This window comes from Neofelis nebulosa, chromosome 14 (assembly GCF_028018385.1).
Source record: "Neofelis nebulosa isolate mNeoNeb1 chromosome 14, mNeoNeb1.pri, whole genome shotgun sequence".
NCBI classification, from domain to species: domain Eukaryota; kingdom Metazoa; phylum Chordata; class Mammalia; order Carnivora; family Felidae; genus Neofelis; species Neofelis nebulosa.
This window is the reverse complement of record NC_080795.1, coordinates 63,772,407-63,797,117: the sequence shown is the minus strand read 5'-3', so window position 1 is coordinate 63,797,117 and position 24,711 is coordinate 63,772,407. Positions and strand designations below refer to the sequence as shown.

At 42.0% G+C, this 24,711-nt stretch overlaps 1 protein-coding gene across 1 annotated transcript in view; it reads right to left on the bottom strand.

The window, feature by feature from the left end:
- The window catches only part of DEPTOR (DEP domain containing MTOR interacting protein), a 135,234-nt gene that overhangs the window by 36,906 nt on the left and 73,617 nt on the right, over positions 1-24,711 (bottom strand). The window contains exons 5-6 of the mRNA XM_058698922.1: positions 7,227-7,412; positions 5,208-5,342 (exon numbers count right to left, since the gene is read on the bottom strand). Of these exons, the coding sequence (XP_058554905.1) occupies positions 5,208-5,342; positions 7,227-7,412 (321 nt within the window). The remainder of the gene's footprint in view (positions 1-5,207; positions 5,343-7,226; positions 7,413-24,711) is intronic.

Here is a 24,711-nt window from a genome sequence, read left to right as displayed (position 1 = left end):
AAAAATCTGCCTCTAGCAGTCTGATAGCCACGTTTCAAGAGGTAACCCCACACAACATACTGCACACAACCACTCACCCAAGCTTCACTTATTTTCTGATCAATATCCAGGCTGCGTGTACACATTCACTGCCTTTTTCCCTCAGTAGTAATATTAGAGAAATGTTCCGCATATGCAGCATGTGCTAGGCACTATGCCAGAGACTTCAAATATATTATGTCATTTAATCATCACGAGTACTGTTTAGTTAGGCTCTTCATTATCCCTATTTTATTAGGCTCTTCATTGTCCCTATTTTATTTGTGGGAAAACATGAGTTTAGAAAAGTTAAATAGCTTCGGGATGCCTGGGTGGCTCAGTGGGTTAAGCATCTGACTCTTGATTTTGCCTCAGGTCATGACTGCACAGTTAATGAGATCTGGCCCTGCATTGGGCTCCATGCTGACAGCACAGAGCCTGCTTGGGATCCTGTCTCTGTCTCTGTCTCTCTCTGCCCTTCCCCTCCTGTGCGCTCTCTCTTTCTTTCAAAAATAAACTTTAAAAAATGTTTAAAAGAAAGAAAAGTTAAATAGCTTGGTTCAAGGTCTCAACCTAATTAGCAGAATCAGGATTCCAATTCAGGCATTAGATGCCAGCACCCATCAGCCACAGTACAATATGGTTCCTCCCATGCTCTGCCCTCTCTGTAAGCAGAAGAAAGGACTCAAAATCTCTGGAAGGTAGTAATGTGTTGTCCTCCTCAGACATCTATTCTTATCAGCTGACTGCTATTGCCCACCAAGGCAGCAAAGACAGCAGCCAATTCTGGACTTGCTGGCTGCCTAAAAACCTGCCAATATGGTGGTCCCTTCTTACCTACGGGGATATGTTCCAAGATCCCCAGTGGGTGCCTGAAACCATGGACAGTACTTAACCCTACATATACTACTTTTTTTTTTTTTAATTTTTTTTTCAACGTTTTAAATTTATTTTTGGGACAGAGAGAGACAGAGCATGAACGGGGGAGGGGCAGAGAGAGAGGGAGACACAGAATCGGAAACAGGCTCCAGGCTCCGAGCCATCAGCCCAGAGCCCGACGCGGGGCTCGAACTCACAGACCGCGAGATCGTGACCTGGCTGAAGTCGGACGCTTAACCGACTGCGCCACCCAGGCGCCCCACTACTTTTTTTCCTATACATACATACCTATGATAAAGCTTAATTTATAAATTAGTCGCAGTAAGAGATCAGTACCAATAACTAGCAATAAAATAGAACAATTATAATAATACACGGTCATAAAAGTCATGTGAAGTAGTCTGTCTCTCAAAATATCGTATTGTCCTGTACTCACCCTTCCTGTGATGATATGAGATCATAAAATGCCTATGTGATGAGACAAAGTAAGGTAAGTGACAGAGCCTGAGGCCACTATTGACCTTCTGACACTATATTAGAAGGAGGATCATCCGCTTCTGGGTTGCAGTTGACTTGGGTGACTGACCCCACGGAAAGGGAAAAGAGGGACCATGTAATGAACTTCTCCATCCATCCTGTGCTCACTAAGCACTGGAGAGGGGACTGCTTCGGTGGTCTAGAAAAGCCAGCGAATGGGGAGCCGGGGACCATCCTAATCCAGTTATTCAGAAATCATGAACTTGGGTATCACAAAGAAACTGGAGGGGCCATGGACAGGCCCCTAACCCAGCGAAGTGTGAGCCTCCAATTCCCTTTGCTGGCAGCACTCAGAGGTCAGATGTCAGTCCTAGAACACGTGTGCAGCAGAAAAAGAAAAGGCAGCATGGGGTGAGACCCAGATGAGCCATCAGGTAGTCTGGCCCTAGCGAACACCCTCTCAGTTAAAGGCAATGACATGCTTCTTGTTGAGATGACAGGTGGCCAGAATGCTTACTTTTGCTTTTAGGTAGCTCATAAAAGAGAAAATGAATTTATGTTCCCCCCCAAAAAGAGGGAGTAGGTCAAAACCAAGAAAAGAACCTCTTAGATGAACAGGATGTAAGAGAAGAGGTCCCTGGTTGAGGACTGAGACCTTTCAATTCCCTGTCACACAATTCTCTCCTTACCCAAGATAATCCTGTCTGGGTGAATGAATTCGGGTATAGAAATCACACGTACTATAATATCTGACAGTAGTGACCACCTACCTTAATACACATTCTCTTTCTTGTTACTGAGATATAACTGACATATAAAATTATATTAGTTTCAGGTTCTAACATAATTATTCAATATATGTGTATGTTTTGTGCAGTGATCACCACAATAAGTCTAGTTAACACCCCTCACCTCACATAGCTACAACATTCTCTTCTTGTGATGAGAACTTTTAAGATTTATTTTCTTAGCAACTTTCAAATACACAATACAGTACGATTATAGTGACCATGCTGTATATTATACCCCCAGGACTTATTTATTTTATTTTTAAAGCTTTATTTATTTATTTTGAGAGAGAGAGAGAGAGAGAGAGAGAGAGAGCAAGAAGAGAAGAGGGGCAGACAGAATCCCACAGAGAGAATGTGATGCGGGTCTCGAACTCACAAACCACCAGATCATGATGTGAGTCAAGACCAAGAGTCTGAGGCTTAACGGACTGAGCCACCCAGGCGCCCCAGGACTTGTTTATTTTATAACTGGAAGTTTGTACCATTTGACCGCCTTCACCCATTCCTCTGGCAACAATCAATCTGTTCTCTATGTAAGTTTGGGTTTTTTCCTTTTAGATTCCACATATTAGTGAGACCACATATTTGTCTGTTTCACTTATTTCACATAGCATAATGTCCTCAAATTCCATCCATGGTGTTGCGAACAGCAGGATTTCCTTCTTCTTATGGCTGAGTAATATTCCATTGTGTATAAATACACCTCATTTTCTTTATGCATTCATCGATCAATGGACCCTTAGTTTGTTTCCATGTCTTGGCTATTGTAAATAATGCTGCAAGGAACATGGGGTGCAGATGACATTTTGAGTAACTTCCTTTCCTTTGGATAAGTACCCAGAAATGGAATGGCTAGATCATATGGTAGTTCTATTTTTAATTTTTTGAGGAGCCCCATACTGTTTCCCATGGTGGCTGCATCAGTTTGCATTCCCAGCAACAGTGTATTAGAGTCCCTCTTCCTCCACACCCTTGCCAGCACTTGTTATCTTTTGTCTTTTTGATAATAGCCGTTCTAACAGGTGTGAGATGATAGTTTATCATGGTTTTGAATCACACTGTACTGTAATGTTTGATCACTATACCAATAAAATAAAATAAATGATAAATAAAAGTATTTATTTTAATACACTTTCTCCTTCCTCTGTTGAAAAAAGATAGAAACCCTGAAGCCCAGGGAATTATCTTTTAGCTTTCTCTTTCTGAATCCTGGGGAAGTTATTTACTCATCACAAGGACACCAATTATGGTAATATCTCTAGTACTGTTTTTTTTTTTTTTTTTTTTTTTTGGTCTGGTTTAGGGCTTTTATACATAGTTCTAAAAAATACATCCAGATATAAATATAATGATTAATTTTAAATGCCTTACTGTGAAGGTCTGTTTATCTGCTTGAGAAAAATAATCACACATAAGCTCACTGTACCTTGGGAACCCTCTTAAGAAGGAGAAGCTTGTCAGAATATAGGTAAGAGGTAGGACTTACAAACCACAATTAAAACAATAGAGACAACCATAGCAGAGTCCCAAAAAAGGCAACCTGACCTTTCTTTGCTGCCTGCTTATCAGTAAACGTTTCCCTTTGTGACAAGGCATAAGGAGAAAAAGGAAACAATACAAACCCACCTCAGGGAACGCAGATGTGTAGTTCATTTAAGTAATTAACACTTTGTTCTCATTCTACTATTGTATGTAGTGGAAAGCCTGCAAAATGGCTTTAGCATAGCTGACCCCTTCCGGAAACTGAATTCTTTTGCTTCTAACTTTAGATACACCTATCAGATTTCGATCAGGGCTTCAAAAAGCCTAGTTCTAAGAATATAGCCCTCCTTTCTCATTCTGCCTTATCACCGGTGTTTCATTAATTGAAAACCTGGTAGCATATGGGTGCTCAATGATTTCCAGCCAGAGTCCGTGTGGAAGCAAGTTTCTTCACTCATTTGCTGCAGGTTACAACTCTATTCTTTAGCTAATCCTCCAGAAGGTAGCAAAACAAAATGTTAGATTAAGTAAAATACCACTTGCCTAACAGAGTTTTCTCTTAAAATCCTTTGAACAACATCTATTTGTCCTTATTCTAACACATGCTCCCCGGCCCCAAAGAGAGGATACGTTCACTGAGGGAACTGGTCATGACCTTCCATCTTTGTACCCCCAAATCTGGCGATGAGGGAACAAGAGCAAAAGGAATGAATTCCCTTCCCTGAAGGTGATATACTGAACTGAGGGCGAACAGGGCACTAAACAAATGGAGTCGGGGGGGTTTTCAAGGCAGTGATTATTACCATCAGAGACCACGCAATCTAATCCTAGGAAAGAGGTGGGTAATGGACCTTGAGAAGGTGGTAGTATCTGTGAGTTACAGGTTCCTGTGGGCTGAAGAACTGATTGGGTCAAGGAGGAATTGTTCCTAAGCACAAGCTCATCGACAATCTTTGTCCCTAGATTTTTTTTTTTTCTGGAATGTAAAGGCCATGCAGTTTGATCAGTAGATTTTGAAACTGCAAGGCACCAAGAGTCATTTCCGGGGATGGTTGGGTTTTGCACAGATCTGTGCTTCTTCCTTGGGGGTGCTAAGGCCCCAAAGACCTCTGCATCTGTTCAAACTCTCTTCAGGACTGAGGGGCATCTCCCAGCTGATACCTTCAACTGTCTTTGGAACGACCTCTGAAGAGAGCTGCCTTGCCCACGGTCAGGCCCTCCTCCCAGGGCAGCCAACATCAAATGACTGGTTAACCTGAGGGTTTAACAGAGTTGAGTCCCAATTTGGGACAATTGTGAAGGGCCATCCCACCTCCAGAGCTCCCCTTGGGGTCAGTGCAGCCTTCCCTGACGCTACACTGCAGCCCGATTCTCCCTGTGCCCAAATCTGCGTGCTTCCCTTCCTCTCGACAGGCCTTGGCTCCACGAGCATGCTGTCACAAGATTCCCACGCACTAGCCTCCCCCGTCTGAGAATCTGCTTCCCGGGGAACACAGCCCGCACATGTCCCAAGTGCCCCACAGCCCCAGCCAGAAACGGGGCTGCCTTTCGGCCACTCACCGGACTTGGGGTTGCAGAGCACAGGGGGGCTGCTGCTGAGGGTGGGGCTGCTGCTAAAGTAGCCACTGCTGCCACAGCTGCTCATGCTGCTTCTCCGCACCGCAGACACGATCTTGATCTCCTTGCTGGGGCTGACTGTGTGGGCCAGAAACACACAGTCAGGAGGGCGGCGGCCATGAGACACAGCAGGCGCGTCACACGTGCCAGAAAAAGGCACCCTGGCCTTGGAGTCAGAGGAGCAAGAATCCGACTTGCAGCCTTCCACTCGCTAATAGCATCACGTGGGGCCACTCGCCTCAGTTCTCTGAGCCTCAATTTCCCCAGCTGTGAAGTGGGTATAATGCAACAGGATCGGTACAAGGAGTGGGTTATATAATGTACGTGAAAGTACGCAGCCATATAAAACGTTATTTCAAGAACGACCGAGCCCATGCTAGGCAGTCTCTGGAAGGGGGTAAATTAACTGCCGGCTATACACTTAATGGATTAACAGTAATAATAAATGCCTCCCGATCTAATAGCAAGTCATGAATCACCCAGAGCCGTGGAAGAAGGAGATTAACACACATTAACACATATTTCGGCTTTGGAAGTGTATGTGAGGCAGCAGTTTTGTGATCTGATCTGGTTCTCTTTGCCACAGAGCTGGTGGCTTTCAACAGGGAGAGGAGAAGGTGTGTGTTCAAACAAAAGAAGCCGTAGGTAGAGAGCATCCCGCTTAGTGCCTGGAACATGGAAAGCACAAAATAACGACTGGCTTTTATGGTGACCACGGCCACTAAATCCTCTTTCTCATCAGTGTCACTTTTCGGGTCTATTGGGTCCACAAGAAACCGGCAAACCTTAGCACTAGTAAGAACGTGAACAGTTACTCGGCATTTGCGGGAGACTGCGACCTGCGACCCTGAGGAACACGTGATGTGTGTGTGCACACACCTGACCCTCTAGTGCTTACTCTCTCCTCTTGCTTCATTCTTTCTTCCACCCTGGCTGTGTCCGAGGAGCTCCAGGGCGAGGGAGATTGGGGAGGAGAGAGCAGAAATAGAGAGAGAGAGTTAAGACAGAACCGGTGTGAGATCCAGCTCTGTCCACCACTTTCTAATGGTGTGACCTTGGGTAAGCCCCTCCATTGTTCCAAGCCTCAGTTTCTCCACCCATAAAATGGGGATAAGAAAAGTCCTTCCTCTTTCGGATATTGTGAGAATTAATAAAATTCAGGCACATAAGCCTAGCTCAGTGCCAGGGGCACAGAAAGGACTCGATATAGCTACAAGTACTCTTGCACCTCCCACAAATAACCACATTTTCAAGACACACATTTTCATTGTGCCCCGAGTTTCAGGTGAAGCCCAGAATTTCCAAACCTTAGGCCAACCAGTTCCTCGAGTCAATGCCAAGTTTTCAGAGGAGTTGAAGATATCCCTTTAAGTACCCCTCTTCTTCAAATGACACATCAAGTTAACCTTTTCCGGACGAGTGGGGTTATCTTTGTGAACATCTGTCAGCATCATTTCTGTCAAGGTTCATTGTAAATATGGGACTGTTTGACCTTCCATGTAACGTCCGAGCTCCTCTGTTTGCTTTTCACAATTTTTCTTTGTTCTGGGTCACCCCTTCATGACAGGTTGACAATCAGTTGCCTTTGACTTGTCTATGCCCTCAGAAGTCTTTATTTACCATTAAAGCACACAGTTTTTCAGTGCTGTGATTTAGAAAACTGGATAATTAATGACATATAAGAACTGTTTATCAATGAAAAGCAAGTAAGGCAAAATGAGAGGTTAAGAGGTCTTGTATAATGTAAATACTTATTTTATAAAACGATCTTCATGGCATCTAAGTTGACAGCCCAGGAACAATTTGGTAATGCTGGGTTTCCCCGCCCTCCACCCCATACTTCTTGGTTATGAATAAATAAAAAACGTGCTGGAGAAACTAATTTCACAATGCTGAGTTATTACCCTAATATTTCTCAAAAGACAAATGCACGTGATCAGTTACATGGTGAAACTGACATACCGGACATAAAACTGGTAGATTTCCGATTGTCGTGGCTCTGCTTCCTCAGGCAGAAGGGACTGTCGTGAGTTTCCTGGGAAGAGGGGGACTTCTCATTGAGCAGCTCCATCAGTCTACGCCTCCGCCGGAAGTTCATTCTGAACTGGTAGAGAAGGTTGCTGTCCACAAATGGGTGCTTGTTGGACACTGAGGAGAAAGAACAGACGAGCATGACTGGCATCCTGGCCACCAAGCACTGCAGCCAGAAGATTCCATCCAATGGGGACAAAAGTCTTTTAAGAAAGAGTTTAATTCTACAGATGCTGTCATGACCTTGTAATCCACACATGGTCCCAAATTCTTTCTGTACCGTGCACTTTAGAAATTTACTAATCAATTCCTCCAGGGGAGCTCTGCCTGATCTCAACCCTGATCTAAGTCAGACTCTTCCTGGTGTTGCCCCAGCCCCTACTGAACCTCCCTCCATCTGAGCACTTACCACACTGTACCTGCATTATCCATTCACTTCTCTGCCTTTCCCACTCAACTCTAGGCTCTCTGGGGCAGTGATCATGGCTTCATTTAGCCCTGTGTCCCCAGTACGCAGGAAAGTGCTAGTCCCATAGCAACACATCCAATTATTTTTTAACTTTTTTATTTGGAAATAATTAAAGACTCAGAGAGTTGCAAAAATAATAGAGACTCCATACCGTTTGTTTGCTTGTTTGTTTTGGTGGTGGGGAGAGCACATCTTTTTCTCCCAACTAAGTCACTCTGCTTAAGGGCCCAGACCGTTAATCATTCCGGCATCTTGAAATCCTAGACTACCATGTGTTTGGCTCAGAGTAGGTACTCCATAAAAGGCTGGAAGTGAATAGTCTGTGATAGGTAGATAAGCAGCATATCCAGAACACAACCTAACTTTAAACTGTTTAGTGGCTAGTCTATACCACTTCCCCCTAAACCAATCTGTGGGCTCGTGGTATGACCGTGCTGGGTCAGCAAATGCAAGCTTGGGGTGTAGCTGTATTTATTGTGCACACTTGCTATGAGTAATTCTTCTGGTTACACGGATATCAGAGTCTCAAAAAGGTGGGTCCCTATTAAGAGAGTCCACGGCCAACGTTTAACTTAATGATTCATATGGGTGTTTCACACTCTTCAAATGGTGATAAACTCGTCACTTTGGTGAAGTGAATGATGTTGGCCCCAAAGACAAATATACTTAATTCAGGGGTAGTTCTGCATGTTCTTAATAAATAATGCATCCTTGGATTTGGGAGATGCTGAATGCATCCTGAACCAAGAGATAAGCCAATTACACTTTGATGTGATATCTACACAAAGTGGTTCTTTTTTGGATAGTCAAATTTTTATAGAAATTTACTCCATCACTACATTCGATAATACTATAATAAAATTTTGTAGGTAAGTTATTTGTTTCTGGCAGACTTTTCTGAGTTTATTAAGATTCTTTGAATCCTCAAGTTGACCTTGGCAACAGTATCTTAAATTACAACCTGAAAATACACAGTTCAATATACATTTATTAACATCTACTGTTTTCTCTTTGGACTGTGAATTATATGAAACATTAGCCCTGCTAATAAATAAATCCAGAAAAAAATTCTGAATCCAAACAAATTCCATAATGGCTAAAAGTACCTTAGAAAGCATTTTTTTAGTGTTTATTTATTTTTGAGAGAGACAGAGAGATAGAGCATGAGTGGGGGAGGGGCAGAGAGAGAGGGAGACACAGGATCCAAAGCAGGCTCTAGGATCTGAGCTGTTAGCATACAGCCTGACGTGGGACTCAAACCCATGGACCGTGAGTTCACCTCCTGAGCTGAAGCCGGATGCTTAACGGACTGAGCCACCCTGGTGCCCCTAAAAAGTGTTTTTAATTGAAGTGGAAATATGACTATCAATTTAATCTCCTCAGGCTTTAAATACTGACCAAGGGTTAAAGTCATACCCATTCTCCATTCTCCACCTCCCCAGCTCTCCACTACCTATGGCTCAGAGGATAAACTGAGCACCTAAGATAAGATAAAAGGGTTAAATTTAAATAGTCCTTATTCATCACATTCTCTCTCCAATAGTGTAAATGACCTTAACCGTGACCAAATCAGGGAAAAGAAAAATTGGATTCGATAGTAGACCATACCTGTTTAACATAATGCAAGCAGATTGTAAGAACTCAAACAATTATACATTTATTATTTCACAACCACTGTTGTTTTCACAGTTACAAGCATGTACTGATGATATATTGCCATTTGGCTTCTGGGAATTCAATTTTATGACGCACCATATTTAACACCCCACTGCAAGTTTCAAGGACTTATTTGGATTTTAGTGTGTGAGGAGCAGCCACACTGTGAACTGAGTACCTCCATGTGTTCATCCCCCAGCTGTGTGGCTGGCATAGCTGGAGTCCAATTCTCCTCTCAGAATAGAAAAATGACAATTGCATGTGTCACTCGCATTGTTTTCAATGAATTATGCTGCTTCTAAAAGGGTTCTTTTTCTCTCTCTCTTATTAAAAGTTTAATGACATGAACACTGAATACCACGCACTTGCTTTGTTTGTGAGTGTAGCCTTAGGTATAAAACAGATAATCATAGTTACAAAAGCTTAAAGAGCACAGGTAGAAGCCATACTATAGCATCAACCAGTCACACAAGGCATCATTCATGTATCCGACAATGTGAGCACCTGCTAAGTGGCGCACACTATCCCAGCCATCTATCTTAGCATGGTGACTGCAATGTGACACCTGTTCTGTTCATCCTTTCAAGCCCATACCCTCTGTTTCATATAATAACAAAACAAGTAAGCTGGGACTTTACTCAACATTTTCTTACGCTGAATAACTTCTAGAAATGAGTAGCATGCAATAAAAAGCAATTGTTCTAGAATCCGATGACGTCAGTTTTGATCCCAGTTCACCAACTTGACTGGAGGAGTGATTTGGGCAGTTTATTAAACATTTTAAGTTTGCACAGCTTTGCTGTGAAGAAGAAATGGAATAACTGGTGTGAGAGATTTGGAATGTCATCTGGAATCTACTGAAATCTAGTGGTTTAAGTCTTCTCATTCTTAGACTCATAAAGATTGACTGCAGCCTTTGGTCATTTAAGTTTCTGCACAGAACCTATTTCTTCTGCCTTTTCTGCCCTTCTTTCAAAGAACACTTCACCCATCTCCCACACACAGGTCTGTCACCTTTTCACTCATGAAAAATACGGAATCTTAACCAGATATCCAGATCTAGATTGGCAACTATCCCAATGGGAGATGTTTAAATCTCAGAAGAGACAAAAACAAGAAGTAGGGAGTGAGTTAAGACACAGGACATTTTAGGAAGTAACTAGATGAAGAAAGCCATTTTTATAGCCATAAATTACATATGTAGAGTCTCAAGAAATACACAATGGCTAAATGACATATAGTTCGTATTCCGGAAAGAAAAAGGAATTGGTTCTCTCCACACTTTAACATGACATTCTCTATATTAAATACAAAACCATTTGCTACATAGGAGTCTTGCTTTTTGCTAAACACAGAAGAAATTACCTAAACTATGGGGGGAAAAATTAAAGGGAAGGAAAGACAAATCAATTGGCAGACTGTGACTGGTGTCTCTAAATCTGGGAACTGTTCCAGTCCTTCACTTCTCAGATCTCAACACTATACGGGACTTTTATTTAGACTAAATGTGGTGTCACGAACAATTCAATAAACTTCATTCTTTGCTCCTTGAGAATATGAAGCTGTAAACAGGAATAAGTACGAAGAGAGAATATTCAAAGTGAACATTCAAGATCTAGTATTATTATGGGAAAAGATAGGATTCAGTAGGCAGAGAGGGAAAGGTTAGGACCTGAGGTCCCTGGGTGGGGAAAAACACCTATTTTGGAACAATGCTGGGAGTGTCTGACCACAGCAAACCCCCTCAGGGGTAAGGTTCATCTTAAGAATGTAACAGACACCACTTCTCCCCCTCAGGTTCCTCTCAGGAATTTGAAAAAAAGACCTAACTAAAAATAACTAGTAGACCATTAAAGTATGACCTACAATGAAGGTATGGCCATAGACCACCCCTCATATAATGGAATCGAGCCCATCAGGAATGGACAACTCAGCACCCAGAGCTATCAAGCCAATAAGGGTAGGACCTGTGAAGGAACAAGGGGGAAGGGTTGGGGTGCTGACCAGAACCTTGGAAAACAAAGACCCTTGCCTATTGCCACCAGCATTCACTTTCAGAGGTTCCCCCCTCAGTAAAGAGAGCTTTCATACCCTGATCTTATACTCTAATAAACTTTTGCCTACTGCTCATTATATTTTGCATCCACCTCTTTATTCTTCAAAGCAGCAAGACCACGAATCCTGGGTATTGAGGTAAAAAAAAAAAATCCTGCAATATGCTGGTTGTGCTCTTATAATTACAGTTGTAATTAAAAAGTGATAATTATTGACTCATTCAATTTATATTCCTGGGACTTAAGAAGACTTCCCTTTTATACTGGTGGCATTCCCAAGGGACTTGACTTGGCTTGGTATCAAAATAGATATAAAACAGGAGAAAAAGCAGCCACAGCCAGAAAGCTAAAGCCATTAAATACAAGAGGGTCTAATTGCTTATGAAAGCGGGGGTTCTAGAAGCACTAAGCTCACAATGTTGTTGATATTTGGTAAGAGAAAATAGATCCTGATTCGCAGTGTGCTTTACTTTTCAGAAAGCATGAAGGAAATGGCATGTAATCTACCAAAATAACAAAGTGACATAGTTGACTTTTTGTGGATAATGTGGCTACATTTTTCTCTTATAAGTTATTAGGATGACTTTAACAAACACAAAGAGATTTTTAAAAGTGATTATCGGGACACCTAGGTGGCTCAGTTGGGTAAATGTCCAATTCTTGATTTTGGCTCAAGTCATGATCTCGGTTCATGACTTGGAGCCCCGTATCAGGCTCTGCACTCTCAGTGTGGGGCTGCTGGGGATTCTCTCTCTCTCTCTCTCTCTCTCTCTCTCTCTCTCTCTCTCTCTGTGCTTCCTCCACTCATTCTCGCTCTTTCTGAAAATAAACTTTTTTTAAAAAAGTGATTATCTACAAGAGGGGAAATTGGCTTCTACTCTACTGACACATATAATCTAAGGATGAATATAAACATTTATCGTCTTGAAACCTACAAACTCAGCTGAATATAGAAGACATTTTAAGCTACTTATCTAGTTGAAGGGAGGAAGGTCACATACTTTCATCTATCCTTGAAACGTCTGCTGGCAAATGACCTAACACAACAGGCATCGTGAAGTAAGTAAACTGAATCCGGCAGTGTGATAAGGGGAGCTGGACGGGAGTGAGGGGAGAGTATGCACAGACACCAACTGCTCCCCGGATGCACTTCATCAAATCTTTTTATAGGATGGTCTCAGGGCACCTGGGTAGCTCAGTTGGTTAAGCATCTGACTCTTGATTTCAGCTCAGGTCATGATCTCGTGGTTCGTGGGTTCAAGTCCAGTGTCGGGCTCTGCAGTAATACTGTGGAGTTAGTGCAGAGCTGTTAGTGCAGAGCCTGCTTGGGATATTCTCTCTCTCTCTCTCTCTCTGCTCTTGCTAATACACAGTCCTTCAGAGTCCAAGCATCTCGGGTCACTTAGTATATTGCAGATTTTACAGACTGTCAAGACTAAAACAAAAAAATACTAATATAATGCTTTTTATTAATGTGTTTGGTGGAAAACCAGAACTGAGAACGAACTACAACAGAAGGTGAAAGCTATTTTTTTTTTTTTATCTGAGATATACTGAAGGCTGTAGCCACCCATCTCAAACCATCCTAAAGGGGATGCAGGAGTTGAAAGAACCCTGCTTCCCAAAGGAGCAAAAGTCCTTGATTCAAGAACATTGAGCAATTGTATTTAAGTGCCTATGCCATGTAAGGACAGTGCTAGGTGCCTGGAATATAAAACTCTTCAAAAGGCAATAACAACAGTGAGTCAGAGAACTAAAATAATTACTTCCTGAGCACTGACAACAGTAATAAGAGGATATGAAAACAGGAAATTGGTTTTAGAGTATAAAGTCCTATTAGCTGACAATACTAAAACAAAACACAGTCACAAAGCCAGAACCCAATTACGCCAATTTAATTGATTGAAAGGAGGTGAGGAACAAGGATCAAAGCCAGTCTAGTAAAGATGGCAGAAAAGAAGAAAATCAAAACACGGCATTGTGACTGTGTAGGTTTCTGCAGCCTCCGTGTCTGACAGCCAGAAATGTAAAGGTAATAAACAGATGGCAGGTCAAAGTATGTTTTATTCTTCACTATGCATCATTAAATAATAGCTGGGTGCCTTCCAAGGACTAGAAACTTTGTTAGTGATAAAACTCAGAACAAAGGGTATGTTTTTCAGAGACTAAATCATACCAAGAGCACAGAGAGGTCTAAAACCAAATTTATGTTGTCCAGGAAATGGAGTATCTCACATACAAAAGTCAATGAAAAAACTTTGTAACTCTGTTCTAGATCTTTTGGGCTTCTTGGCATAAATCCGAAGGCCTAATGAAAGCACCTCAGTGTTGATTTACTTCACATGTATACATTCGTCATGGAGTGTGTATAACATACTGTGTAAGGCCAGCATGGATGAAGCCATCACACTTATATTAAGCTCTACCCCACCAAGGCATCTGATGCTGAGAATATTGATAACAATAATGAGAGTAAGAATCGGCTAGCATTTGTTGAGTGACACTCTATGCCAGGTCCTATGCTTAATAGCACATGCATGATTATATCATTCAGGTCTCATAGCAGCACTATGGGAGAGCTATTATGATTATTCCCATTTTAGAGATGAGAAAACAGGATTACATAAGGTAAACTTACCCAAGGTTCCATAGTTATTAACTGGAAGGTCCAAGACAGAAACACTGACAGGTTGACTCTGGAACCCCATCTTGTAATCTCCTGGCTAGACTGTCTCCCAACCAAAGATATAACAATGCCAAATGAGGAAGTGAATAAGCTTACAAACACACACACACACAAAACAGAATTTGCTTTTCTCTCATTTATTCCTGTCTATAGTTTACAGAAGGCAATTTGGATGGGCAGATTTCCACAAAACTCTTCACCAGGCCAAAACATTTATTACCTTGGAATTGCTTATTGAAAGAACAGAACGATGATGGTCTCAGATGGCCCTGGGTTGAACACCAGCTTCACTCTGTTGTATTGTTTTGTTTTTAAATGATGAACTGCATTGTATTTGTCCAAATTATACAGATGATTTTTTTCAGTTTCCATTTTACTCAGCCTGAGAAAACACTGGCAGAATCCTCAAGATTATTCATCTTTGATACTCATGTTTTGTTCAGTGCTGAATGCCTAGTCTTTACTAAGTTACTTAACTGCCCTGAGCTTCAATTATATTCATCTGTAATATGAGTTGAAGAACTAATTGCATAACATAGGTAAAAAAGCCCATTATAGTTTCTGGTCCTTAGAGGCACTCCATTAATGTTGGCCATGTGTGGGTTTCCTTGAGGGCCCAAGGTATCCGTACCCAAAAGATACCTTTCCAAGGTATAAGCCTTTGCAGACATCACCCATGTAGGGGAAGAATCTGGAAGCAACTTTAGGTGTTCTGGAAGAAAAGGAGGCATCCAACCTACACCAGATCAACTCAGCAGGGCCAACAACATGGAGAAGGATATCCAGTGTGATGCTAGAGGTACCCAGGAACCATGGCAGGTGAAAACCCACCAAAGCCCGATTCCCAGATGGCATTTTTTTTTTTTTTTTTGGTGGCCATGGTGCTGAGTTTCTTTCTTTTTTTTAGTTTAATTTTTTAAATTTACATCCAAATTAGCATTTAGTGCAACAATGATTTCAGGAGTAGGTTCCTTAATGCCCCTTACCATTTAGCCCATCCCCCTTCCACAACCCCTCTAGTAACCCTCTATTTGTTCTCCATATTTAAGAGTCTCTTATGTTTTGTCCCCCTCCCTGTTTTTATATTATTTTTGCTTCCCTTCCTTATGTTCATTTGTTCTGTGTCTTAAAGTCCTCATATGAGTGAAGCCATATGATATTTGTCTTTCTCTGACTAATTTCACTTAGCATAATATCCTCTAGTTCCATCCACGTAGTTGCAAATGGCAAGATTTCATTCTTTTTGATTGCTGAGTAATACTCCATTATATATATATATATATATATATATATATATATATATATATATATACACATATATATATACACATATATATATATACACATACATATATACATATGTATATATATATACACATATATACATATATATATATACATATGTATATATATATATATGTATACCACATCTTCTTTATCCATTCATCCATCGATGGACATTTGGGCTCTTTCCGTACTTTGGCTATTGTTGGTAGTGCTGCCATAAACATCGAGGTGCATGTGTCCCTTCGAAACAGCATACTTGTATCCCTTGGATAAATACCTACTAGTGCAATTGCTGGGTCGTAGGTAGTTCTATTTTAATTTTTTGAGAAATCTCCATACTGGTTTCCAGAGTGGCTGCACCAGCTTGCATTCCCACCGACAATGCAAGAGATCCTCTTTCTCCGCATCCTGGCCAACACCTGTTGTTTCCTGAGTTGTTAATGTTAGCCATTCTGACAGGTGTGAGGTGGTATCTCATTGCAGTTTTGATTTGTATTTCCCTGATGATGAGAGATGTTGAGCATTTTTTCATGTGTCGGTTGTCCATCTGGATGTCTTCTTTGGAGAAGTGTCTATTCATGTCTTTTGCCCATTTCTTCACTGGATTATTTGGGTTTTTTTGGGGGGTGTTGAGTTTGATTAGTTCTTTATAGATTTTGGATACTAACCCTTTATCTGATATGTTGTTTGCAAATATCTTCTCCCATTCCGTCGGTTGCCTTTTAGTTTTGCTGCTTGTTTCCTTCGCTGTGCAGAAGCTTTTTATTTTGATGAGGTCCCAGTAGTTCATTTTTGCTTTTGTTTCCCTTGCCTGTGGAGACGTGTTGAGTAAGAAGTTGCTGCGGCCAAGATCAAAGAGGTTTTTGCCTGCTTTCTCCTTGAGGATTTTCATGGCTTCCTATCTTACATTTAGGTCTTTCATCCATTTTGAGTTTGTTTTTGTGTATGGTGTAAGAAAGCGGTCCAGGTTCATTCTTCTGCATGTCGCTGTCCAGTTTTCCCAGCCCCACTTGCTGAAAAGACTCTCTTTATTCCATTGGATATTCTTTCCTGCTTTGTCAAAAATCAGTTGGCCGTACGTTTGTGGGTCCATTTCTGGGTTCCCTATTCTGTTCTATTGATCTGAGTGTCTGTTGTTATGCCACCCAGATGGCAATTTCTAACTCTTCCCAGAAAGGTTACCACAGAACGTGCTGTAACTTTACTGTAGAGCAATTTATCAGGTGCTCCTTATGAGACTGAAGAGTATGGTACATTCAAAATAGTAAAAAGAAGATATTCAAAAAAGAAAGAAATCAGTGGTGAGATTTAGGTTGTTGTTGTTTTTTTAAAAACTGTCTTCCTATATTTTCTATATCATTTATATCTGTATTCACCTTTTCTTATACCAAAAAGAAATATAGATATTGGAAAATCCTTGCCTACTTTTTAAAAGAGAAACTTTATATTTTGAAATCATTTTAGATTCATAGAAAGGCAGCAAAACATAATACAGACAATTCCCATTCACCCCAGAAGCCCCCTAATGTTAAGATAATCATGGTGCATTGGTCCAAACTAAGACATTAACCTTGGTTCCCTTCTATTTCAAGTATCACTTGGAGCGATAAGGAACTCCGTGTGTGGACAAAAGAAGACAACTATTCCTTGGAAGCCCATGTTTCACAGGGAAGATCCCATAGTCACTTAATGATAAAGACATTTGTCCTTGTGGATGACAATGCTGGCTGCTGTCCAAAACACATTCTCTCTTTCTTCCGCTTTTATTATTTGCTCAGGGTAGCAGTGTGCCTGGGTAAAAGCATTAGTTCACTGATTGCCTTCCACCAAGGGGTGACCATGTGACATAGTTCTGGCCCATGTGATATAGGTATAATTCCCTGGGAAAGGCAACCTTTCCTCAAGAAAAGCAAAGTCTTGCTAGGTGACAGCTCTCGGCCATTCTATCTTCTTCCTGCCCACAGTGCAGACTTGAGGCCTGGCATCCATTAGGAAGGGCCACACAGAGATGGATGGGACTATATCCACCTCTTACCAGCCCAGGATTCTCCACCTGGAACAGCTTGCTGCCTGAGCTGTTCCAGGAACTGCTCTATTCAAGCCCATCATTACTACATTTGCCGATATTTGCGGCAAAACAGAATCCTGATGCTGTTCCAAACCCAGGCTTAGAGACATGAAATTAAAAGCTCAAAAAACAAATGCTTTCTGTTTATTTGCAACCCACACCTTGTAACAAACTATGCTTGATTCAGAGGCCAAGAGGGATAAGACATAAAGTCACACACACAAAAGATATGCCTTCCAGCAACTCATCTCTGACGCCCCTGTGATTGAACTGGTTATGGACAGTCCCTTGGCCTCAATTTTTACATTTGTGGAAAAGAAATGACAATAACTTCATCTTTTAACCAACACAAGTGAAGTTAATAAACATACAGGGACACATAGATGTCTGAAATATCACAATAATGCCAATGCACCATTAATAATATTGTTCTGCTGTCAGCAAAAATCCAAAGGATCCCACAATGAAGAGCAGAAATTTAAGAAAGTGGTCCAGAACACTGGGTTATATACTGGATAAGCCCTTTCTGAGTAATGAGAGAACCAGTCTAAGTGATGGCAGTCAACAATTTCTGACTTGTGGAAATATTTAAAAATCAAAGGGAATATTAAAAAAACAGAGGTGAAAGAAAATATGATTGTGAAATCAGTGTGCTGGGGAAGGGAGAATTGTTGTCACCATTCCAGAAATTTGTGTCGCTGGCACCCAGCTTTATGGAGGTGTCCAAACCAACACTGCAAAGTATAGGTAACAAGGTGCTTCTTTAACACAAACATTCAGGAATTTAGCCACAGACAAAGATGTCTGAGATGAGGGACTGAAAAATGACATACACACTCACCAGGATATCACCCTGCCCTGGAGTGGTTTCAAAAAGGGCTAGAGGGAGGCTCTCCAGAATAGCAGCCACAGGTCACATGTGGCTGCCAAGCCTTGAGGGGTGGCGAGTCCGAATTGAGATGAGCTGTAAGTGTAAAATCTGCACTGGATCTTAAAATATTGAGTATGAAAAATAAGAACATAAAATAGCTGATTGGTATTTTTCACGTTGAAAATTTTGTTCAAGCAAAATCTTACATTTTGAAGTGGTATTTTGGAGACAGTGAGTTAAAATATATTACTGAGATGAATTTCACCCACCTCTACTGTTATTACTGTGGCCATTAGAAAAGTTTAAAGTATATCTACGGTTTGCATTTGTGGCTCACATCATATTTCCATTGGAAGCACGATGGGTCTAGCATAGGGGCTGGTTTTCCATAGGAACAGACCAGCTAAGCACCGAACAAGTTCATCCCTTTAAGTGTAACACTTTGAGAGCTATCTGTCATAGAAGGTAACTCTTATCCCGAGCTTCTGAGAGCCAAAGAATCAAGGGTTGTTCTTACCGCAGTCTTTTTCCCCTTCACACTATGTCCCCCATCCTATTTCCTTCATTTTGATGAGGAAGCACATTATGTTCCGACTTGATAGGAATCCCTGCTCGAGATTATGCTCTCAGCAACTGTCAAAGAGGACTTCAGAAGTCCTGCCATATGTAGCAACGTGGATGGAACTGGAGGGTATTATGCTAAGTGAAATAAATCAGTCAGACAAAAACAGATAGCATATGTTTTCACTCATATATGGATCTTGAGAAACTTAACAGAAGACCATGGGGGAAGGGAAGGGGGAAAAAAAGGTTACAAACAGAGAGGGTGGGAGGCAAACCATAAGAGACTGTTAAATACAGAGAACAAACTGAGGGTGGATGGGGGGTGGGGGAAAGGGGAAAGTGGGCAACGGGCATTGAGGAGGGCACTTGTTGGAATGAGCACTGGGTGTTGTATGGAAGCCAATTTGACAATAAATTATATTAAAAAAAAAAAAAAAAAAAAAGAGGACCTCAGAGAGACGGGAATGAGCCAGTAGTTAAAAACCAGCACCTTCCCCTTCTCCCTGGACATGGCGGCTTTGGTAATTTCCAACCACACTGAAACCTGGGCAGGAGCCAAAGGAGTGGCTATAATAAAATGGATAGAAGGAGTGGTGAGGGGTTGAGGGAGCCTCCTTACTGGGTCCAATGTCATCACTGGGACAGAGAAGAAAGTGAAGGAGAGCTTTTTAGAGAAAAAAGCTAGATAAAATGTTAGAGCCTTTAGAATTTTATGTCAGTTTTAAAATAACTTATATAGGGGCACCTGGGTGGCTCAGTCAGTTAAGCATCTGACTTCGGCTCAGGTAGTGATCTCACGGTTCATGGGTTTGAGCCCTGCATTGGGGTCTATGCTGACAGCTCAGAGCCTGGAGCCTGCTTCAGATTCTGCATCTCCCCCCTCTCTCTTTGTCCCTCCCCCACTCGCACTCTCTCTCAAAAATAAACATTAAATAAAATAAAATAACTTTTTAAATAACTCTATAAAAACATTATTCTCCAAATTAGATTAAAATTGGTTATGAATATTAATTAACACATATTTTCCCAACTGTAATCTGGATATGTATGTGGTGTGTGTGTGTGTGTGTGTGTGTGTGTGTGTATAACTCCTTCTTTAATTTTTAACTTAATCCTGTTGCATAGTCACACCAATCAGAGTTGACCAAATGGTCAGTTTTACACCCAGCAATCACTCCAGGGTACTAATATGCTTCAGCTTGTTTGGCCAATCCTGGTGGAAGAGGGGAGGAGGGAGCGAGGAGGAGGAGCTATAGGTGCGAACGCAAAAGACAATCCAGACAGACTGTCTGAGAGGGGACCCTCAGCTAAGAGAAGTGAGTTAACGTGAGTGGCTGAGAATCTAGAGCCAGAGGCGGCAAATTGGGGACTTTCTAGAGCTCCAAGAATGGTCTGTGATGTAAAAGAGAATGGAGAGATTTCACTCCTTAAAGGAGAGCCTCTTAACTTTCTGTCCCACCTGCCTCCACCCTGCCTTGAGGGCTGTGGTCAAACTTGTGTCCATCAGTAGCCAGGACTTAACAGCACAGTTTCCTGGCCAGTGGGAGAGAGAAGAGTCATATCCTGATCCAAAATCTGAATTGTCCATTCCACCCTGATACATGTTTCTACTATACCCGAGACGCTCGTCTACACGTCCCACTAAAAATGACCACTGAAAACCAGCTGAGTCCTTAAACTGCCACACAACACCTAACTGAGTAGTACTTAATACAAGACTGCATAGTTTCCATATACTTCAACTGCACAGAGATCGTGTGCCTCTGTTTTAAGACTTCCTCGTGTTGTTAAAGAAATGCTGCATTTGGATAAACTGAGGACTATGTACAGCTGGGACACTGGACAACAAGCCGTCAGGAGCAAGGCAGGAGTTGGTAGGAGTGCGTGCTTCAGAGCCAAATGCTGCCTGTAGCTAGATCAGTGTCTGTAGACCTGACAAGTTATACTAATGTCAACTAAAGACTGAAATATTTACATTTCTGACACTGTCGACAAAAGGCCTCTGTTCCTTATGCATTGCACTCTTTCGGAAGATTACATGAGCTAAGGTATCTCTTATTCCCTTCACACTTTCTAATAGTTAAGTCCTGGTGTAGCTACAAGACCTGTTTTCCTTTAACCAAAATCAACACTTTAATGTGTGCCAATGTATCAGCCCTTGACTTTCCCAAGCAACCTTGCTCCCTTATGTTTACACTGCAACAACATTATGGCTGTGTACACGTTTCTTCTTGCTTTGGATTCAGCTACAATAAAAAGTGAAACGGAGCCAAAGCATATCAGAAGGCACAGTGGGATAATTCCCAGAGATTCTAAATTGAGAAGGTAAAACAATTTTATTAGATGACGGCTGTTGATAAAGATTGTGCTTGAAATAATTATTGAAAGTGGACTGAGAAAATATTCTCTCCAAGCAGTATTTTTGTTCCTATTCAAAGCTTAACATGAAAGAGCTAAGAATGATTATACTAGTGCCAAATACTGTATACTGTCATCTAAAACAACAGGAATAACAATACCAAGTGCACTGATAGGGTAGAGGATGAAATGAACTAACACCAGTAAAGAACAGTCTATCACTTGTGCCTACCTAAAGCATCCCTCCCCTACCTGGTGAGTCTGTCAGTCAAAGGGTTCTGCCCATCTAGGGTCAAGATGTGGGCAGGTGACCCGGGTTCAGCCAATCAGAGTCACTCCCTAGGGTTTAGCATGGAGCTAATTTCCTGGCTCTAGGTGGCTGGAAGGGATGGCCCTTTCGTCACTAGTTCCTGGCGAGTGGATCCCCAAGAGCTGCTCTAGTACTTCTCCAGGCATCTGGTTTTTCACTGTTTCCTTTAACTGTCAGCTAGCTCCGCCTATGTTTAAAGCAAATAATGATTGGGGCTGCTTATACTGAAAGAACGCTAGCTGGTATAAATACTCAGCACTGTGCCCAGCAAATGGTAAGGTTTCAATAAGTGGTCACTACTGCCATCCATTCATTTAACACTTTTTTTTCTTTCTTTCTTTCTTTCTTTCTTTCTTTCTTTCTTTCTTTCTTTCTTTCTTCTTCTTCTTTTTTTTTTTTTACTGAATAGTCAATATACCAATGCCAAGCCACTGGGGACACAGAGAAAACCAATTCTCTGTACTCAAAGCACTGAACATTCTAGTTAAGGGTAAAGAAAGATGAAGATACTGACTGGATGCCATCTGTAATACAAAAATCTTCTTGTTGGTAGCAAGAAGTTACCAAAGGCCAAAAGTAAGAGAACGTGAGTAGGAGAGTCTTGATGGACAGGAAGGGAGGGTAGGCCAGCAATGGTAGGTTGCTATTGACAGAGACTCTCTCCTTTTCTGACTCTATAGTCAGATTCTCCTGACTATTAGGCCTTGACCTTGGCCCCCATCCTGTCTTTGGCTTGCCCAGCCCAGTCTTAAAGAATCCTCCTAAGTCAGTCTGGTGAGAACCACCCCCTCCCACCCTCGATATTCAATCACTCTTGATATTTGACCAAATTTCTCCTCTTCCATCTTTGCTTGTAAGTTGTTGGCCTACCTTCCTTAAGAATTCTCATAAACTGGTTTAGCAAGAATCCCCTTAGGGGTGCCTGCCTGGGTGGCTCAGTCGATTAAGCGTCTGACTCTTGATTTCAGCTCAGGTCATGATCACACTGTTAGGAGATCGAGCCCCCGTGTCAGCCTCCGCACTGGGCATGGAGCCTGCTTAAGATTCTCTCTCCTCCTCTGCCTCTCCCCATCTCTTTCTCTCTCTCTCTCAAAAGAAAAGAAATGAAAAGAGAAAAAAGAAGAAAAGAATCTCTCTACGCTTGATGTCTCCTATTAATAAATTTCCATCTCCTGACCCCTTCGTTCTGTCCTCGCAGTATTCAGAGTTTGGCCCCATCTCCCTTCACCACTGCAATACTCCTATTGCAAATAGTCTTGGGGCAAGTCCTCCTTAGTGTTCTGTCAGAATACTTTTCTTTTCCGCAGTATCACTCAGTCTTGGGCCAGTTGCAATCTTGCCTTCAGCCTCAATCATCAGGGCCATTTTTCTTCCCTTTCTCCCATCCTTCTCTCTCTCTCTCTCTCTTTCATCCTTTCTTTAGGCAGGCTATTCCAGGCTCAGGCTGAACTCTTGTCAGTGATCGTAATTACTGGTAAGATGGGGCTAATTCCTGTCTGGCTCTGGCATCTAGCTTCCTGGGTGGCAGGTTCCAAGCTCTCTCTCCATGGCTGTCAGACTCAACGTCTCAGTTACTGTCTTCCGCTGCAGAATGGGATAATCACAACTACCCCCGAGCAGCTGGGAGGATTAAAAGGCTAATATACATAAAACCACTTTGGGAATTGCAAAATGTTATATAAATATATTCTTAAAACAAAAGAAAAAGAAAGAGGGCTTGATGAAGTGTTGAAATTGTTGAAGAGCTCTGACTAAATCTTTAAAAGAGGAAATTATACGCCTGGACAGAACAGCAGTAGCCTGATTATCCAGGGTCATCTGCTGCAGCTGTGAACAATTTACCCGTGTGATTATCTGCTTTCTATCCCCCTCCATGTAAGGAAAAGAGAGCCGGAGAGCAGCTAAGGCAGTTGAGGGAGATACTTTATGCGAGCAGAGAAACGCGTTCGCGGCATTTTGCGAAGGTTATACAAACATCTCCAGGCACCTGGTCATTGTTTGGGGCATGGGAATCGTGTATTTTATGAACCAGCAATTTTTATGGTTAAGACATGTGCCAGGCCGTGTGAGCTGATGCAATACAAGTTGAGGAATTTTCTTCCTCACCTAGTGGAGCTTATAACCGGTGTTCAGTCGTCGTTGCTGATGAAGAGCCAGATTGCCTGGATTTGAATGCTGAGTCTACCATTTACTAGCTCTTGTCTTCAGCAAGTTTCTTAACCTTATCTTTAAAAGGAGAATAATTATGATACCTAACTCGAGAGGAGTAAGTGAGTAAATGAGTAGAGTGGTTACAACAGTGGCTGGCACGTGGTAGGGGCTCTATAAATGCTAACTGTTATTTACAATGGACCAGATCGCCTACCATAGCAGGCATTTGGGGGCCATAAGAAGTAGACGCCCTGTGGAAAGCTTTGGCCAACCGCTATTATGTAACCTCCACGGCAGCTCTGAGCGGGGAGGAGGGTTACCATAGCAGCCCTGATACAGAAGGGCTCGCCTGGGGGCCTGGCCTGTGACTAGCATCTGGGAACTTGGCTTTTGGAAGGTTCCCTAGGTAACTTCACGATAAGGCAACTTTACCCACCTGGGGACCTGAATTCTGCTCTGCCAGCCTGCCTACATTGTTTGTACGAACACTATGATTTATGGAGAATACGTGTTTTACTACTGGGAGTCTGCAATGCTGAGAGTTGTGGCTGGCCAAGCAGGCGGAGTGTACCTCCGTGAGCAACCCCCAACAAAAACCTCGTATTCTGTGTCTCAAATGGGCTCCCCTGGGCAGAGACATTGCACATGTGTTAGTGTATGTCCCTGCTGGAGGAAGGAGCCAGGTCTGTGTGGCCCTGGGAGGGAGGACAGGAAAGCTGTGTCTGGATTTCTCCCGATAACATCGGATGTGTCTTTTTCCCTGGATGATCCTTCTCTGTGTCCTTTCATTCTGATAAGTTTTAGCCATGAATCCAACTATATGTTGAGTCCTTTTGGAACATGTGGGTGGTCATATGATCTCCCCCCCACCCAAAATGAAAACATAGCTTTCAATGGTATAGAATTCTAATTTCATAAATCTAAAAACCCAAAGAATGGAAG